The 20,602-nt window shown below is 39.8% G+C and overlaps 1 protein-coding gene across 1 annotated transcript; it reads right to left on the minus strand.

The window, feature by feature from the left end:
• Positions 1-2,550: 2,550 nt before the first annotated feature.
• Positions 2,551-19,542, minus strand: b3gntl1 (UDP-GlcNAc:betaGal beta-1,3-N-acetylglucosaminyltransferase-like 1). Its single transcript, XM_042485189.1, is given in 15 exon segments — positions 2,551-3,995; positions 4,773-4,900; positions 5,775-5,849; positions 6,027-6,095; positions 6,211-6,346; positions 8,718-8,842; positions 10,134-10,229; positions 13,876-13,971; positions 14,985-15,050; positions 16,681-16,745; positions 18,196-18,249; positions 18,252-18,294; positions 18,398-18,514; positions 19,101-19,314; positions 19,419-19,542. Coding segments are annotated over 13 exon segments (1,116 nt in total). The 5' UTR covers positions 19,194-19,314; positions 19,419-19,542; the 3' UTR covers positions 2,551-3,995; positions 4,773-4,819.
• Positions 19,543-20,602: the final 1,060 nt, after the last annotated feature.

The raw sequence follows: 20,602 nt of genomic DNA on the forward strand, positions 1-20,602 counted from the left end.
TAAGGTAAGTAAAACACAGCGATTCCTATTTTTACAGGAATATAAACTAAAGAAAATATAGTTATGAATATTATATTCCATTTCTGCCAACAGACTCACCTAAATCCTACACACTGGATCTTTAACTTAATTTTGACTAAAATGTGTAGGCCTAGTTAATGTACTTCGGCTTTGTATGGCATCATAGAAAAGGCGTGTACACCGGTGACTTGCTGGTTAAAAGACAGTCTCTCATTTTCAGTGACAGACACCACAAAGATATCTCAGTACCGTACAGAGAGAGATGTTGAAACAAAGGAACGTGTTTAAGCTCCAGGTGAATAGAAAACCTTTAGTGTCTGACCTCTGTGAGCTCTCTTCACCCAAACACACCCGACTCTTATCTCTTTCTCTTATCAGCAGCACCGGCAGAGAGCACGCAGTTGTGTAGGTGCATATTTGTGTGCGCGCATTTTGTCTACACACTTGCAGGTTTATTTGACCAGTGAGGGCAGGCAGGCTCCAGGGTCAGGGTCATTCATTGTGCATGTGTGTGTTATCAGGTCTGATGTCTGCAGAGAGATGGAGTGTAAACACTGAGTAAAGCTCTGTTTACTCTCTTTATGAGTGTCTTTCATAGATTCTCCATTAGTGCTCGCTCTGATCATCCACCAAGTGCTTTATCACGAGGGCAGAGGGGGAATGTGGGACAAGATGTATGTAGACAGAGCATGGTCTTACTTAAACAAATCACTTTAGTTTGTTACATTATAAAATATATGGTGTCCATTTGGTGGACATTTATCCAAAGCGCCTTCTCGTTCCATGAGTGTGACAGGCGTGCTGAGCAGATGTGATACATATATTTAGTGTTTGCTAAATAAAATGACAGCAGCACTTTGAGCTAAATGCTCAAATCAGCATGCGAACATGCTCACAATGGCAATATTAATTATTTTCTAATAATCCTCCTAATTTCTTGCAATTTGTGGGACATTTCTTGCCAAGTCATTGTCTTTTCCCCATCATATTTACAAAAGAATTCAACAAATTGGCTCAGTTTCAAAAGGTCAAAACGTGGCACAAGAAAACTGATGTTGAGCCAGGTTACAAAGGGTTAACATGTTGATGATTACCAGGTGTAATGTTTAGCATATTTATCATCTTATTTAGCAGTTAGCATGCTAACATTTGCTAATTAGTGCTAAGCACAGTTCAGCTTAGGCTTATGGGGATGACATCAGCTTACAGGGCATTGCAATGGCGTTTGTCAGTGGGACAAATTAACATTTTGAACAAATATAGTGCTAGAGTATAAGCCAGGGGATCACTACAGCTATCATAATGCAACCATTTGAAACCATTTATGTCTGTATAGGTGCCATTCCTGTTGTAAAATCGATGTGTGATCTTAATTTGTCTTGTAGGTGTCACTGTTATGGCATGGACGTCTGTCAATATAGGCAGGAACCACTCATTCAGCGGCAGGTGTTGTTTGATGGCGGAGCTCATTTAATTTTTTGACAGTTAAGACAGACCATTGTCAATCCAGGTGAAGGCTGCTAAACATAGTGGTGAAATTAAAATGTAAAAATGTAATTAATGTGGAGCAGGTCATTTCGTCAGGTGCAGACATCTGAATGAACTACTATCAGTACCAATGTAGTCAAATGTGTAGTAGGTCATTCTGTCAGGTACTAATATCTTTGAGAATGGATTACTTCTGTATAAATGTGGAGTAGGTCTTTCTGTCAAGTATAAATATATATCAGAATGAATGACTACCTGGGTAAAGGCGTCAATCTGTCAGTTACAAGTATCTATCTGAATGGACTACTACCTTTATAAATGTATCTAAATGTAGAGTAGGTGTTACTATCAGGTATAAATATCTATCAGAATAGACTACTACCTGTATAAACATAGTTAAATGTGGAATAGTTCATTCTGTCAGGTACAAATATCTTTCAGATTTGACTACTACCTGTGTAAATGCTCGCCATAGTTGATTTAGTCAAGCACATCTGCACAGGACGTTTAATTTTGAAAATTTACATAATTCACTGCCATTGTATCTGTGACTCCCTGCATGACTTGAGACAGAAAAATCTCGGCTTGGCTTTTTGATGAGGAAACCTAGGTTATGTTAGCTTTTGGGTTGGTCTACAAAACAAAAAGACATTCCTGCAAAGCTCTAGTTGTTGAGATATTTCAGTCTGGATCAAAGTGGTGAAATGACCAACTGACTAACTGTCATTGCCATAGCGTGTGACAGAGGAAGGTCTGAACATGAAGTTCTTTGGTCTTTGCCTGCACTTTGTCTGGTTGCAGCACCCTCTTCAACATCCTATTGATGTGCACATTTTCAGCATTTTTTGCATAGCATGTTACAGCCCTTTACAACCTGCTATAATGGATAAAAAAATGGAAAAAAACAACAACCAGAAGACAGTTACAAATTTAAACAGTCCAAAAAATTGTAATCCAGCAAAGTGGAGACAAACATTTAGTTTATTTGACAATTCAACCGAAAATAAGTCCACAAGATTTTTATTGTTTAAGTCAATTTTTAAGCAAGAAAGCAAATTATTATTAAATTTCAAGATCCATTTGCAGCTTTTCTTTGTCGTACGTGACAGTAAAATGAGTATCTTTGGGCTTTATACTGTTGGTAAGAGAAAACAAGCTATGTGAATGTGTCCATTGGGTGTAAGAAAAATATAAAGGACACTTTGTGCTATTGTCACCTTTCTTATAGATTAAAAATGAATCAAGAAACATATCATCAGATTAATCCATGATGAAAATAATCATTAGTTGCAGCCCTACTGCAAAGACTTGTTGAAGTGTTTATGTGCAGAAACACAAAGGGATGAGGGGCTCAGGTAGAGACTGAGCGCTAATACTATGTGATATTTTTCTCAGCCCCTACGCAGCACTGTACTGTGGATGGCAGAGGTCTGGGGTTTTAACCTCAAAACCCGGACTGAATCACGCTCAAATTATCAAACAATGAATTGAAGCCTAACCTCTAATACAGCAGAGTGATTCTGTTCATTCACACCACTGTGCAACTGTATGTTTAGTGATAACAAACAAAGGTGGTGATAATAAAACTTTGGCACCGTTAAAGACCCCCATCCCCCAGTTGCTTTTACTGCCACTGTTGCCTCCTTACAAACTGCTGTGGACAGATTTACAGTAAGGCAGACCACATCCTCGACCCAGGAAACACCGGGGGAGATTTTGTGTGGAAAGGTCTGTTTACCTTTGGGCAGAAAAACTCCAAACTGTGTGAGGTAAAATAAACTTTTTGTGTGTGTTTATGTATCAGAACTCTAGCTCTCTTAAAGAGGTTATTGTTCTTTAGATTTCATAAGAGACCAAGGGAGAGAAAAACAAATACGTGCAGTATTCATGTTTGTACATTTGTAGCAGCTGCGTGTGTATATCTGATTTTGCATGGTTGCATCAGAGAGGGCTATGAAGAAATCTATGATTCTGGTCATAATACATCCCACCCTTTATAAATTGATCCCTCTGTTATGATGCCCTGACTCTGATCGCTTCCTTTAACTTAAACACAAGTTCAAGTGTACAGGTTGGTAAATCCCAATCTCAGTCCATACAGGATTAGAAAACACTAAAGTTTATTAATCGAGTGGTCAACATCAGCATGTCATGTCCTCTGTCATTATAAAGAGCTGTCCTCTGTGGAAGCATAAGGGCCTCTTTGTTCCAATTCAATTACCATGTCTTCCTTCCATGTTCAGTGTCATCAGGTGTTGATATTCAGTTGAATTTAGGTTGAGACGTTGGGTGACCAAAATCCAGTGTCTTCTGATTTAAGCCTTAGTCCCGCTGCACAAAAACCAGCTAACATCTGGCTTTTTATGCAATGAGAGTGCAGTCGATTGGCATTCACACCCAGGTCAAGTGACTCTGCAGTAGACATGGGTTTTTATCACCTCCAGCCCCGATTGGCATTGATGGGAACACAGCTTCAATTTCAGCTCCTAAACCGGCAAGATGCAATAACGTGCCATCAACATTTACCGTCTCTTCCTAAGCAGCTCAAACACTGATCCAAGTTAGTCTGCACCAAGTTTGAGAGAGAGACTGAATAAGTAAGAGAAATATAAAGGGAAGAAACCACTGAAAAGTTTTCAAAGACCCCTGTTTCTGCTGCTGTCTACTGTTTACTTGTTCTCCTGCCTGACCGTGACGTCGCATCGACACACTAACTAAACAAGCCACACACATAAATACGCCAGCTGACAGAAAGGCAGACTCGTGTGCTGGAGCAGTGAGTTCACTGGCAATGGGATTGCAACCAATTGCCTATATTTAGCGGGTTTACCCGTGTTTGAAAAACATGGTAAGTGAATTCTGTGTCCTTTGGACAGAGCCAGGCTAGCTGTTTCCACCTCTTTCAAGGCTTTGTGCTAAAAGCTAAGATAAGTGTCTCCTGATGGTAGATTCACATTTCATGAACAGATCTTAGAATGGTATCAATTTGCTAACCTAGAAACTATAACTAATAACCACCTCAGTGCTGTGGTTCAGATATGAGGCAGTCTGGGATACACTGTTATGCCTTCATTAGCAGTTCTGTCAACTTTGCCAAATAATTATTTGAGAACTGTTCATTTTCCAACTCTTTCTCTTCCAACTCTTTTAGCTCTTAAATTACACTCTAACTTTCTATGTGTCTTGTCTTGGTATTATCACCGACTCTAAGTGTTAAGTTCGATCTTTTCTGTTATCGCCTGCCTATACTTCAGTGTGCATACCTCTTAGCCTGTTGGCCTCTTTCTTTCATCTCTGTCACTCTGAGCAGTCAGTTGAAATGGTAGTAATCTGTTCCTTCCTTCAGCTGCAAAGAGTTGAGGTTTTCCTCCAGAACGCCTCCTGTCATGTCCTACAGATGAAACAACGGGCAACATGGTGAAAGGTTAAAAAAATCCACAAAAGAAAGTATTATAAGAATATTATAAGAGTTAATGTTTGCCCTGAAACTCTTCCTTTTGTTGTCTTTTTAATAAAGGTACTAGTTGTCTTGAGTGTTTTAAGTACACTGACCTACAGTCAAAGGTTATATAATGTCTAAAGAGGTTTAGACTCACCAAAGTTGAAATTGTGTATGTGTTGATTGTTGTTATTTGATATCTGGGTGTAAAAACTTGTGTGATTGAGTCCAGTTGTTTTTGAGTCTGTGTGTGTGTGTGTGTGTGTGTGTGTGTGCGCGCGCGCGCACACGCGTGCCATTGAAAACAAGAGACTGAGAATGACTGAGTCCAGGTCTCCTCGTCCTCCAACTATGATTACTTCTCCCAATTCCCATAATTGAGCAATTAGTAACCGCGTAGGTGGGGTCACTCTGGATTTGACGTCTGAATGTGACTAGGTGATAAATAAGCAATTAGTGGTTCGGCTGCCAGAACAGCAGTGTGTGTGTGTGTGTGTGTGTGTGTGCGTGTGCATGTTTGCATAGCTTTGAACATTGGCAGTATTTTAGAGAACAAAATGTACAAAACTGAGGAGTGGCAAAAACATCAGATGTTTGTTCAAGTGTCATGTGATCAAAGATCAGGCTGCTGTCTCTACCCATTTCCTGACTGCCCCCTCTGTGTGTGTGTGTGTGTGTGTGTGTATGTGTGTGTGTGTGTGTGTGTGTTATGTCCTGCGCCAGGCACACGCCCTCGATCATTATGTCGTTAACTTAGATTACAGACCTGAGGGACAGGCGGTCAGAAACAGCAAACATACAACACACAAACACGTTTTCTGCTCACCAGTTTGACACAGATAATGAAGGGGGCAGAAGCATCTTTGTAGTGCAGAACTGGGATTTTTGGTTTAGGTCTTCGCTGGAGAGATATAAAGAGAAAGAAAGACACACAAACCACATGTTGTTGTTGGTCACAGTTTCATAGAAATACAGTTTGCTGGAATAAAGTGGCTGGGTTATCATTTGAATCATAGCTTGTATCACAATGAGTCAAAATAAACCTGTTGTACTTAGTATCCACAGCGGCTGATCTCACCTTGGATTCCTCATACGTGTAAAAGCCTTTCTGAATCTTGTTCTCATCGACATCACAGAAAGCCTTCACCTGGTGAATGAACCAGAATGGCGGTGAGAGCTGGCGCGCGCACATTCACTACACATAGACATTTTTTCCACCACTTCTTTGACTGATATCCAACTGCCTACTGGATGTAGCATACCTTCTCCTGGTTGGCTGGGCTCAGGCTTCGGTACAGCTTTCGGCCCTGTTTCCCGGCGTTCCATATTGTGAAGCTCTCCCATTGGCTGAGAACTCTCTCCTGCAGGAAGTCAACTCGCAGCTTCCAAATGGTTTCCCTGGAAACAGAGCAGATGAGTAGAGGATATTAGAGGATGGACACAGAAGCAGCAAGCGTTCAAGCTCAAAATTAGTCAGCCCAAGCCAAGATTGTTTAATTCAGTGTGAAAACAAGATTTTTATCTGAGATAAACTTACAGATGTACTGTATGTGCTGCATGCAGTCACTACACCCAGATTATATTTTGCTTTTTGAGCTGACTTTGTTTTAAATGGGGCGGTAAACTAATCACACAGACACATATTGTTGGGGATATTTAATAAAAGGGCTGAATACTTATATCGCTTGAATTGTTTAACATTTTGGGATGTATATTTATTTGCTTACTTGCTGACTATCTATATTAGCAGATAGGACATGGGCCAAACTAAAATGTCAAAGTATATGCCAAGTTAATTTTTCCCAGTGATGGTTTTTGTCATTTTTGGTAGTTCTTATCACATTGATATATGGTCAGTGTTCATTTTTCTGATAAGTTAGGTTTAGGGTAGCTATTTGATGCTAGAAAAGGGCATGCACCATTATGACTGACAGCTGGGATTGGGTCAGATGGGTGGGACCTTGATACTGCGTCTCCTGGCTAAATTGTTGGTTTAATATGGACTGTCTGATGATCTGACTGCTCCTCTTTTTATGCTTATCACACTTTAGCAATTCCTTTCATGATATCCAAGATATCACAGATGAAAGAAATGGAGGATCAAAATACAAAAAAGAGACCCAAATTGTAATAAATTGGAAACATCCTCTCAGTATCACACAATAACTTCCTCTCTAAAGGAATTTTCCAAAATCATTTACTTATTAAATCATTACATAAAAACCAGGGCTCAATTCTGATAAACAACCGTATTTTTCAGTTGGATGGAAGAATTGCACCTGTTTTAAATTAGCTTGTTTTCGTGTTGCTTACAGTTTGACTGATATGTACAGCTGTAACCTCACGCACACGCACATGCACATGCACACACATGCGCGCGCGCACACACACACACATTTTTACACAGAGATATGTATCTTCACGCTCTACTCATGCTCTTAACCTCTTCCTCCTTACTCTCTGTCTCCCTCACACACACACACACACACACACACACACACACACACACACACACACACACACACACAGGCATGCGCTGATGTTGAGTAATTACACGGACACATTCTCAGGAGGGACTCCACTCTCATCTCTTGATGTGAGCGTCTTACTGAGTCTAACAGCGGGCCTCATATGACAAACAAACCCACCACCATTGAGGGTTGTGGGTGGTCTCAAGATTACTTTTCTATACACTCTCCATCCAGACTTTGATTCTGAGACATGGCAGTAACATGGCAGAGATTTACTATAAACTCTCTGTATACACATATTGAAGCCTTCATCCTTCTAATACCCAGCAGATCAAAGGGCAAACACACTTTCATGCACTCTGGCACACACACATTTATAAACACAGCCTTTCTGTGTTAAGAAGTCTCTTGTCTCAGTTGCTCTTTGCAAACATTTTTATTTTTTTAAAAAACACACTTCTCACCTCACAAACAGCCTCTACAATTACTCAATTTGTGTGTTTGTGTGTGTGTGTGTGTGTGTGTGTGTGTGTGTGTGTGTGTAAGGGACAGAGTGAAGATGATGGTTTCATTTAACTGAAGTGAGGAAGTAGGTAGGCTGTGGATGGGAGGGTTGACAACAAGTGGGGGAGAGTGGAAAGTAAGCAAGCTTGAAATAGGCATCCAAAAATAGACAGATGATAGATGAAGACAGAGGAGGATGATCGGTGAAGGAGTGCGTCAACACTCAAACATATGAGCACTTGAGGAAGGAAGGAAGGAGGAAAAGAAAGAGGGGATCAAAGGGCAGGAAGGTGTTGGGGGAGGAAAAGCAGGAAAAGACCCTCTGCTTTGGTGTGTTTTATATTTTGAGGCACTCACACACACCTGCAGACACTACATAACCTTGCTGAAGCACAGGCAACAGCAGGAGTGTCAGATCCTTCAAACACACACACACACACACACACACACACACACACACACACACACACACACACACCAACTCATCCACAGTTCACAACAAGATCCGATTCCCCCGACAGAGACAGGGAACGCTCCACAGAGCCAAGAAAACAGGTCCACAATCCTAATTCACATGCTGGGAAAGAGTCTGGAATTCCAAAACCGTGTTCTCAAAAATCTCAAGATTACAAAAACATGCGCCTATGTGTGCGCGCATATTTGTGTGTGAAAGTATCGAACCTTGAGAAAATCTGGGATGCCAGCGGGCAGCTGTGAGTAGGTGGGGGATCAACACCGTGTCCAAGTATGTGAGTGTAGACGAGCAGGGACGGAGTGTGTGAGGGGAAACTTACTCTGTAACAGAGTGCGTGGTGGCCTTCTCGTGGTAACGGTACACCAGCAAGCACTGGTCGACCCTGGCCAAGCCCCCTCCCTGACGAAGACTCTGGTAGAAGAAGATCAAGTCCTCCGGGACTCCCTGGAGAGGAGGAAGAAGAGTTGGTTAATGACTGTTAATAGTTTTAATGCATTTTTTTAGGGCTGTCAAATGACTAATTTTTTAAAATTGCGATTTATCTTGGAATAGTTAATCACGATTAATCTCTTTTTTTTAATCACATGTTTTCAGATCCATTATTTTGCATTACAAAACAGTTATGGCATCCATGATGGAGCAATTCTTACCAGATTGACTTGATTAGGAATTACATGAGAGCAAAAAAATGCATTGGACTAATATAAAGTGGGCATATCTGTAAAGGGGAGACTCATAGGCACCCACAGAGCCCATTTTCATTCAGATATCTTGAGGTCAGAGGTCAAGGGACCCCTTTGGAGTCTTATTCTGTGCCCTTCCTGAGAAGCATGACATGGTTGGTACTACTGGATTCCTCAGGTCTTCTAGTTTACCAGGATTATCACTCTAGCTTTAAAACGTAGCGCAGTACAATCTGTTAAAGACAGGACTATTTGCTGACAATTTACGTGATTTAAAAACAAAATGCATTTTGTACTGACATTAATGTGTGAATTCTGACAGCCCTAATTTTTTATATCTAAAATCGACAGAACGGGTGCTAATGAAGCTTCGGTAATTTCAGGTGGAACTTTCTATGGTTCAGTGTTTTATGATGGTGGCTGGGCACGGTTTCCCACTCATTTATTTATTTGTGGTGGCCCACCACGGTTAAAACATCTGCCGCCATGTATTGATTTTATATTTTTGGAGTCGGACAGTTCACTAGGAGCACTACTGGAATATGTATGCTGTTTGGAAACTAATTTCACTACATTCTCAGGACGCAGAACATACTCTGGACTCAGACCAAGCAGCAGAACACCAGGTGCAGTGAAAGTCAAACTGAACAGTTCAGTTCAGCTGGATCAAAATTTTTTTTTCACTTGTCATTACAGCAGCTGCTCCTGTCATCCATCGATCTGATCTGATCAGCTCTGACCAGATCTACACATCAATTATCCAACTCTTGAAACTGGTGATGCTGAGGAAAAAACAGAACCCATGACGAGTTCCAGCTGTGCTGTGCTCACAGACCTTTCAAAAATGTCCTAATTTAGAGCCAAGCTAACATTTTAGACAAAGAAATATTAAATGTTCAAAATAAACATGTACAGAAGATGAAGTCTTACTGAGGATGGATGGATTGTTGGAGCATCATTCTGAGTGTAAACGTAAACAAAGGTAGGTACAAGACAGAAACACCAACACAGAGTGAGAAGGCATTTGGAATAGTTTGGTTGTGAACTCTCACCTTGCCTCCCTCATCAAACAGTCCAACCTTCAGGTACCAGCTCCTTGGGCAGAACCATGTTGGCATGACAACTGTGGGCCCATGAGACGTGTACACCTGAGACACAAAAACAGTTCAAACTATAACACAGAACAAATGGACATTAATTATCCAGCAGTCATGTTATCAGTCATACAGTCAATACTGTGTTGTGGACACACTGTAAGTGCTCATACTGGCAGCCGTGAACAGCACTTGTTCCAGTTATTGGTCTCATTAACTGCTAATAATTGGTATCAATATTGGCCCTGAAAAAGCTATATGGGTCGACCCCTAATGTAAACAACTCTTAATGTTTATTGCAAATATAAAAACAAGTCTGCACTCAGGCTTCCACAATCAAACATGTTGTCTTTCAACAAACTGTCTCTCTCACTCACACATGCACGCACGGTGCAGGAAACAGCACTTTGTTTCAGCTCCACTTCATAAATAAAGGAACTTCTTGTTGTGGTTAGAGAACACAACATTGGTATCAGCTGAAACCTGACCAGGATTTGGCGGCTGGCTCTGGGAAGTTTCCTATTGGCTTTTAGGAACACATGCATAAGGACTCTGCGAAACTTCTAATCCTGCAAACAAAATAGGTTAGAGTGCAGCCGCATGTGCTCTCTTACAGAAGTGTGTGCTTCCTGAAGTGCGCAGAGGAAGGATACACACTTCCATCCTCTTGCTCATGATCTCTGACTAGAGTTTGTTTTGGCCTCTTCTTCTCTTTCTAACCACAACCTCTTTTATACACCAGGACCACATTACAGCACCTAGAATTATTTCTGTTTCACCCACATCTTACTTGTTCCACTGCTGCCCACCGGCCTCTCTTCTGACCCCACTCCCTCTTGTTCCTCCTTTCCTGCATGTGTGTTTTGCTCAGTATTGTTCTTGCATTCTGAATCTGGGGGTCATTCCAGGTTGATCTGCTCTTCCCTACAACTATTTCAAGGTGTTTCACATGCTGCGCATATGTGTTTGTGTGTGTGTGTGTGTGCATGTGTGTGTGTACATGCATGAGTGTGTGACTGTTCTCGGTTAAAGTTAAACACGACTACATAACTCAAATGAATCACAGATGAAGAAAATTGGGAAAAACATCTGGATTCAGCCAGATGAACAGCTGGACAGAATCTAGCGTGCATGTGTGTTTGTGTGTGTGTCCACCTACGTACATCTCTTCTCCCTTCTGTTGTAATATTGCAACATTTTGCAGATGTAAGCTGTGGCCAAAAGCATGAATAAGAGGAATAAGAATGAGTTCTGGGAAACAAGGGGACATTGAGAGAGAGAGAGAGACAAAGAGAGACACAGAGGGACAGAGACAGAGAGAGAATCGGTCTGGAAGTGAGAAATCAGTGGGGTAGGGAAGGTTTGGATAACCATATCTAATGTCCTACAGATGAACACTCAGTGTCCACCTCTGGATCAAGTTAAACAAGCCCCAGCCCGGGTAGATCTCAGGTTTAACTGTTAGATTCTGTTTCTTTACCCAGAAACAAGAAGTAAAGTAAAGAAAAAGAAGGGGACAGGAAAGGAGCTGCTTTTAAGCCTGCAGAATCAATGTATGATCTCATTCTCATGCTCCATGAAACTTAATATCACATAAATATCCAGGAATGCCTGCTAAGGAGTTATGCAGACTGTGTGTGTGTGTGTGTGTGAGTGTGAGAGAGAGAGTGTGAGAGTGTGGGTCCAGGTTGTCTTGTATCCTTGGAGACGGTGTGTTTTGTTCAGACAGCAGCAGTCGACATTCATCTCTACATAAACAGAAATACTGCCAGTGTTGTCACATTTCTATCACTTATCATTGAATCATTAATGTGACTGGTTAATAAGGTGAATGTGTTAGTTGTAAAAGAGGTATGTAAAGATTTTTCACTTACTAACACCTTTAAGTAACCACTGCAGCGCAAGTTTAGGCTTCTGTCATGAGTTAAATGTCTAAACATCATTAATACGAGTCGTGCCAACTGCCTTTTGCAGTAAAATTACTGCATTTATAATAGTACCAGGTTAGCAAGCAAACACTAAGCCGATGTAGGCACAGCAGGCCTCATTCACCAGTATCTTCCTACGTATTTTTTAACATTTTTTATTTGTTCTTATGAAAGGTCCAAAGAAAAGTCCAATTCGCGACATGTTATTAAACATCAGAACTCTTCGCACCTGTGTTCTTATAATGATGAATCCCATTATCCTCCTAAGTTGAAAGTGTATGCCAGTTGATCCTAGTTCGCAATCTGGTTCCCCACAGATCCCCATAAAAGGGCATGAGACTGCAGGGATGGTTGCGCGCACAGAAATTTAAAAACGTTGAGAGAATTAGGTCAAGAATGCAAAAACAAACGTCTAAAGAGACTTGAGCAACAGACTGCAAAAATTAAAAATTGTTCTTCAGTAGGGGTACCTCTGCAGCAAGTGAGCGCCAAATCAGCTGTCATATTTTGTAGTGTCAAGAGAGTATAACAGAACACAAGACAAAAACATGCAGGGGATGCTAAAAATACGTATAAATCAACCACCTGACCAGCAAACCGCAAACTTTATGCATTACAGTAACACAACTGTCAGGACTGAGGACAGAGATGTGTTTGAGGGAGTGACACAAAGAAAGGTTGGAAGGTGGATTATTTCTCCATTTTTTAAAGTTATTAATAACTTACTCTGAATGCTGCGCTCTCACCTTTGGTTTACCAGAACCTGGGATTCTTTTTAGCACGATCAATCACTAATTAGTCAATGGCATGGTTTCCATTAACATAACTGATGTGAACTAAAGTGTTAGTGTTGTTTATTTTTAGAAGGCCATGATGTTTTTTATTAAAATGATGAAAAGAATTACCAAAAATATCATATATTCTAAATATTTTTTAAATTTAAATCACATAATATTATACAACTGTATGATTGTAGAAAATGCAATAACTTAGCGTGAGACATGTGAGTGTGTAGATTGTGTTCTTACCTAAAAACAAATCCCAAATAAGGAAATGTCAGTGAATGTCAGAATCTCTGTGAAAACTGTGTAAGAAGATTTTAAGAAAATATTTTTTCTTCAGATCAATTGGTGAATGAGGCCAAACGTTATCAGTTTGGTTGGTTTGTGCTGGAGCACATTACCATTGCTTTCGTCTTTAGAGGTGGTCCTATGAGGTGATAATAGTAATATGACACAGATCCTGCCCATTCACAATTTTCCGTCTTAACTCAGAGCAGGAAACTCCACCTGCTTTGGAGGAATAGCCAGAGAAATCCATTGTGTTGGGGTGCAGAGGCTGGTGTTGTCTCAGGTGATGTAAATACATGGCATCTTTCACACAGTGGTTCAGTACAATAAGCACAATATATCAAAACATCTGCTGGAGGAGCAATCGAAACAGAAACAGTCTGCACAGTAAGTCCCCAGTTTTTTAAAAATGTTTTCCACTGCCAACAGTTTCCTCTACGGACTCCCCTCAGCAGACAGCTGGCAGTCTGACCTGTTTCCTCTGGTGGGACTGAGATGGACAGAGGGGTCAGGCGTGATGCTACGTCCTCTGTCCAGTCCACTGCCACATTTCCGTGGAAACTGCAAATGGCAGGTACGTATCCTGTTTCTGTCTGACCTGGCTGCTGCCTGGCACATGACCTCTCACATACACACAGACACACATGCACAGGCATAATGTGTGCGCCCAAACACACGCTGTATCAAGCTGCGGGTGTTTACCTGCGTGATGAGCTGATCCTGAGTGATTGTGTTGATCCAGCGAGTGTAGCGCTCGGTAGATCCCTCGGGAACCCTCTGAACTTTACAGCCAATCAGCTATCATGAAAACACACACATACACCACATGAGTTTTAAAAAATAGTTTACTTTTAGAAACTCCTGAAAACATTTGCAAAAATTTGTAAAATGCTGCCAAATATGTAACTGTTAAGTTTTGTTTTTTAAAGGTTAACGGTACGCAGCAAAGATTACTTCTGGTTTCACAAGTAGAATAAAGGTATTTTTAAATTAAATGTAAAGGCTTGCATAAGGCTTATCAATTAGTTGATTGATATAAAACTAACTTTGGACAATTTTAGTAATGAACTTGAAATCGTTTTCTATGCAAAATGCCCAAAAAACTTGTTTCAGCTTTTCAAATGCTACTAGACATACAGTTTTTATTTGTCTTGTATGACAGTAATCTGAATATCTTTAAATTTTTCTTACATGTATAGGACAAGTAATTCATCAATTAAGCAAGAAAATGATTTGCAGGATAAGCAATGATAACAAAAGAATCGTTAGTTACAGAGCTTTGTTAAGTACATCACTTATCTATATGGCAAAATATTGGTCAAAAGTGCATCAGCGGGGGGAGGTTAACTTAAAAACAAACAGAGGACCACATTTTTCATCCAGAACTATAAAATATCACAGCCATAAGAGGGAGAGGCAGGCTGTTTGTGCAGGGCAGCAAGCCTGCTGTCTCCATGCTGTCTCCCTCACTTCCCTCACACACACGACCTTTGACCTGTGACCTAGCAGGCCACCGAAAGCATCAACACCGGATACTCACACTGTTCGGCGTGCCAACTGCTCTCTCTCTCTCTCTCTCTCTCTCTCACACACACACACACACACACACACACACACACACACACACACTCACTCACTCACACAAACAGCATGAATATTTTTGGGGAGGGATCGGTCAGATGGCCTCAGAGAGAGAGAGAAAGGGAAGGAAAGAAAAAGAATAGAGGAGAAAAGAAAGGGAGGAGAGGTAAAAGCAGAGAGCTACAGAGAGGGAAGGAAGTGAGTAAGCAAATACTTGAGGGAGAACTTACAGAGTTTGGGTGGAGGAGGGACGCCTCATACTGCAGACGAACTCTTTCAGGCAACATGATATCATCCTGGAGCACACCGAAAAAAAAATCAATTGAAAACGAATAGTTATAGTAAGTATTTAGCATTAAATGACAACAAATACACACTAGTATAAGAATCTATCCATTCATAGATGGAGGGATTCAGGGTGGCAGTAACTATTTGTGTTTAAGTCCTACACAGACTTGTGATATGGAGTGCAGAATGGTAAGTGGAGAGCAGTGTTAATCTTGTTAACAAAATCTATGAAAAAAAAATCTATTTTAAAATCTATCTTTTTTCAAGACTAAGGCAGGATCTTGACAAGCTAAAAATAGATTTTTGATGATAAACATGATGAAATGTATGTTTTGGCTTTGCTGAGGAGATGGGACAGGACCAAAATGTAAGTGGTAGGCTATTGAATATTCAAAATGCCTGATATTTTCAAAAAATGGTAAAAAGCAACACACATTAATTGTGAGGCTACAGACATGGTTAAAGAAAAAAAATACATAAAGTTGGTAGCCGGTAGCAAGGGCCACTGCTTTCAGAAGCGGTGACACCCGGGTATTTTGCATGATCTAATCAGGCCCCCCCATTCATAAAAGTTTGGACACCCCTGCTCTAGTCTGTGTGTCAAAACATAAGCAATGTCACTGGTTGAACTGGTTGAGGGATGTGTGCAGGTTCAACAAATCCCAGCTACACAGATAATGGTTCCCTGAACCAACAACAAGTTAACGACAATAGCATGACGGCTTTTATGCAAAAAGGGTTTGGTCATAAAAAAAAAAAAAAAAAACACCCTTTATTTATAATTCCACATAAAGGAAAACACAATGTGCTGTATGAAGAGAAGGTGGAGAAACGTCTGGCTACGAATTAGGTGGAAAGAATCAACCAACCTAAAGACACTTACAGGGACACCACCCTGCTGTTTACGCCACAGTAAGTTAGCTAACTGCAATGTTTCATGGTAAGTCCTAATGTTAACCAAGCATATTTGACTGATTAAAATTTCATGACTTTTTCGTAGACTAAAACTAAACTACAAAAGTATGAATGATAAATATGACTAAAATGAGACATTTAAAATAGCTGCCAGTTCACCTTCTGGGCACTGACAAAGTGGCCTTAGGCGAAGCACCAAACCCCCAACTGCTTGCAGCGCTGACTATGTATCAGCCTGCTGGTTCTGTCATCTTTCCACTCATGCATGTCTATAGGCCCTGTGTTTTGCATCGGTAAAAATGTAAAAAAAAAAATGAATTCCCCCATTTTTCTCTCTTTGATTTGTAGTTTTGACTATTTGGCTTTCAGACGGGTGACAACAAAGCACTGTTTCAAAGACAGAGCTGCCACTCACATGAACATAAACACAGAAAACACACACACGTATGAAACGCTGCACTCAGCTCATTAGTCATGTGTACTGACAGGTCTGTCAAACAGCCGCTGAGGTCTGTGTGTGAATGTGTCTTTGTACAGCGTGTATATTTGGACAAACCAATATGATCTAATTAGCATTGACTCACTACTGTATGTGTTATGGAAGACATCTGGACGGTGAAATTAAACATGCCCTGTCTGACTGACTGACACACACACACGCACACACACACACACACACACACACACACACACACACACACACAAATACATACATACACTTACCGCATCCTGAAAGCACAAGTTTAGTCCACAACTCTGAGATATTGCCTTATTCTTTGCATATCCCACTAAAAGACATAAAAACAGCATATGTTTATGTTTATGTGCATGTGTGTGTTCCTACATTCGTACATTTATACCTCCATGCACTATTTCCATCATACCATGTGTTAGTAATTAACATATTCAACCATTTAACGTTTTCAAAATGTCATACCAGACATGCAACATTATAAGATTAGCTAGTCATACGAATGAGATTGATAATCCGTCACAGAGATCATAATGCTGTTTTATTTTTGTCACACATTACTGTTCTGTGGTTAATGAGAAGACTATAAAAATAAACTACAAACTACTTTAACTAAACATTATTTACAGTTTTGCTGATCCGGTGAGGTCATACTGTCTCTATGCTAAAAAAAGAGTAACAAAACAATTATGAGAAACAAGAAACAATAGGTCACTTTTCATAGGAACATTTTGTCCTTTTATGTAGTCCTTTTCAAAGCAAAGTCACAAAGTACTTCACAGAAAAAAAATATAGAAAAAATTACACCAATAACACAAAGAGAAGGTTCAAAGTGATATGACACAGAAGGATCAGTATATGTAGAAATGCAAATCTATAAAATGGGGTTTTAACAGAAATTTAAAGGTGCTGTAGACAACTCTGGAGACAGACAGTTGATTGTTGAGTGTTACTAATAGGTTGTTAAATACTGACACTTTGGGTTGGTAGCCGCACTGAACCACCAACCCACAGTGTCAGTATTTGACAATCTGCTAATCTGACTCAACAATGAACTATTTTTCTAAAGAGTTATATAAAGCACTTTGAAAGGAAGTCACTCAGGAAGCAAAAATTATTTGAAGGCTGTCCCAGAGTTTGGGAGCAGCTTAGTTTAAGTCTACTTCAGCTGAATGTTTGTTGCAAGATCAGTGTTTGGAGTGCAAACATGTGCTTTTAAAGAAACGTGTAAGGTTTTAAATCGATTCTAAAATCAAGTGAAAGCCAAACGCAAAAAGGCAATGCAAATATGTCGCATACTTGTATGGATAACAAACATACATTACCCATTTTCTTCAGCCACTCACTGCATTTTTGACAATATATTTTTTTGTCTCAAGGTCCACTTACAAACTTTTTCTCAAGTTCTCAATTTCATCTAACTGCCTTCATAGCCAGATACGTAATACATTATAGAAGCAGATGTCTGTAAACACAACAGTCAAACAGGGTCTACCAGAAGGAGTCACAGTCTATCAGCTGAAGATTTCTTAAAAACACTAGTTAGTGGACTTACTTGAGAAGAATAAATTATAGTAAATTATAGGCATATCTTAAATTTCTGCAGCTTTCATGGACATGTCTCCGTAAGAAATAACTCAGATTAATTCCTTTTGTTTGTCTTTTCTGTCATTCAGCCTGTCTGGCTTCAGACATAAAATTGACTGCTGTCATAATAGTGCAATGAGACAAAACATAAGGGACCAACAACCTAAAAGTCTCCTAACCTCCTCTGGGTTGGGCAGAACTGTGGCCAGAGATCACGACTGAGATGCCCCTTTCTCCAGCCTCTCCCTCCAACCCTCCACCACCTTCCTGGAGTCGTCCTGGACACAAAAACACATACACAGGATCTGAACTTCAGCTTCTTACATTTTGAGACAAATTACACAAATATGCTTGTAAATATATGCATACAAACGAACGTACAATGCTTGCATCATCAAAGACAGAAAGCTCCATGGTCCCAGTGAAGTCTTGGTGTAATATGGCCTGCAGACATTCATCCAGCCAACAGGATGCATTGTACATTGGCATGACTATACTCTAAGCGCAGAAAATACAGAAAGAATCTACAGTCAATGTTAAGACATACCGCACAAACAAGCAGTCATGAATATCCTATAGAGAACAACGTATACAATAAGTTCAGGGATTTGTAATATTAGTAAAACTGCAGTGACAATTTTTAATCCTTGATCGACATCAGTTTTCTTGTGCCTTGTGTCTTTCTTAGAATTAGCAGGGATTAAAAAAACAAGGGGTAAAATGTCCATCAAACTATGTTTATAATTCTCTTAATTATATAATTTTATATAATAAAATTATTTATATATTTTTTTTGGGGGGGGGGGTTTTATTGCAACTTTTTAGTAATTTCATGCTAATTTGGGGGCTTGCTCCTCCCCCCTTTCCCATGTTTTGAGATGATTTGCGGGACAAATTGTTTAAGATGGAAATTCAACTTAATTTTAATGCAATTCAGAATTAACAGTACGCCTAAGAGGTTCTAGTTTCTCTGAACTCTCATTCAGGCTAGCCACATCCAAGAAACTGACCGTGTATTCTCCTTCAGCTTTAGCCCATCAGTGTTAGCTGTGTATGAGAGAGTGCTAAACTAATCCATCACCACCACATCCACCGCGCTCCTCTCCTCCTCCTCCTGCCCTCCTCTCGGTGGGTTTGCTTCATTTTCGGCGGTGCGAAGCCGCTTCGGTGGGTTCATGTCAACCTCTGATCCCCGATTCCTCTGTCCGAGGAATCCGCTTCTGGACTGGATAACAACACAGCTGCTAGCCGACCGCTAACCTCGCGTTAATCGACTACATATATCAGGTAAAAAGTGTCTGAAAACAATAAAGACAAACCGAAATGACGGTTTAAAACAACAGTCAGTGACGAGGAGAGACCCACGCGGGCTACACGTGAGTAAAATTGTCTGCAAACTCACACTCTTAACTGTTGTCGATGTAGAATACATCCACGATAACATTTTTTTTTACATTATTTACATTTTAGTGACGGTTAAAGTAACATTTTAAGCAAAACGAGTGGTTCAGATTCAAAGCGCGGTTAACCGCTTCACAACTTCCGCAAACAATGAGTTGCAGACGCTTATTGGCTTGTGCAAAACACGGACACACACAGGATTGGCTGTAACTCCCTGTCAATCATCTGAAGCAGTGACGTCAGCGAGCGTGTAAAACAGTCCATGGCTTTTTTTTTTAATTTCTATGTGCAGAGAAAAAAAGGTATTAAAATATAAAACAAATGAATTAAATTAAAAAAAAAATCAACACTATGTCAATGTCAGTTTAAAACTTGTTCATTTTAAAACTGACAAATCACCATAAATGTTCAATAAAATTTATATTTTTTTTTAATTAAATGTATTTACTTTGAAAGTATTAAAAGTTTTTGTTTGAAATTAAAATGGTCTCATGAAAGTGTCCCTGGCATCTTATGTGTCATATCATGTTTTAGTACTCAATATTCCATTAGAAGTAATTCTTAGCACATGGGTTTACTTACTTGGTATTTCTTTCATTTAAAAACAGGCAGTTGTAGATTGACAAGTATTATATTCCAAGGTCTGTAACGAATCTTTAGGCTTTTTTCAATTATTTGTTGAAGGAATCCCATTGGACACATAAATTTGCCCTTTTCAATATAAAAACGTAACAGCATGAATTGTAAAAAGAGAAATATAGAAACAAATCATTTTCACTTTGGTTAAACATATGTATAAAAAACAAACACAAAAAGCTGAAGTTTATAAAAACAGGGCAACTACAGTGTGATGAGAGCCAATAATGTCACAAATGTAATAGTGGTATACATTTTAGATCATGTCAGGTTGTTTTTTTTAAAAAAAAAAAAATATATTAAAGGGCTCTCCTTCCCCATCTTTTCTTGTTTTGTTTGGTCAGACTCATTTTTGTTGATGTGTAACAGAATGACTCTCTCTTTTGTAGAGTGTTGTTTTTTTTTTCTTTTCTTTTTAATGTTAATTTTGGCAGCTGCAGCATGGGAGGTTTGTCTTGGTGAGCCGACGGAAAAACAGGAAGGGCTGAAATATTGTTTCTGATCTGTGTGTGTGTGTCTGAGTGTGTGTCTGTGTGTGTGTGTGTGTGT

Source organism: Plectropomus leopardus, chromosome 4 (genome assembly GCF_008729295.1).
Source record: "Plectropomus leopardus isolate mb chromosome 4, YSFRI_Pleo_2.0, whole genome shotgun sequence".
In the NCBI taxonomy this organism is placed as follows: domain Eukaryota; kingdom Metazoa; phylum Chordata; class Actinopteri; order Perciformes; family Serranidae; genus Plectropomus; species Plectropomus leopardus.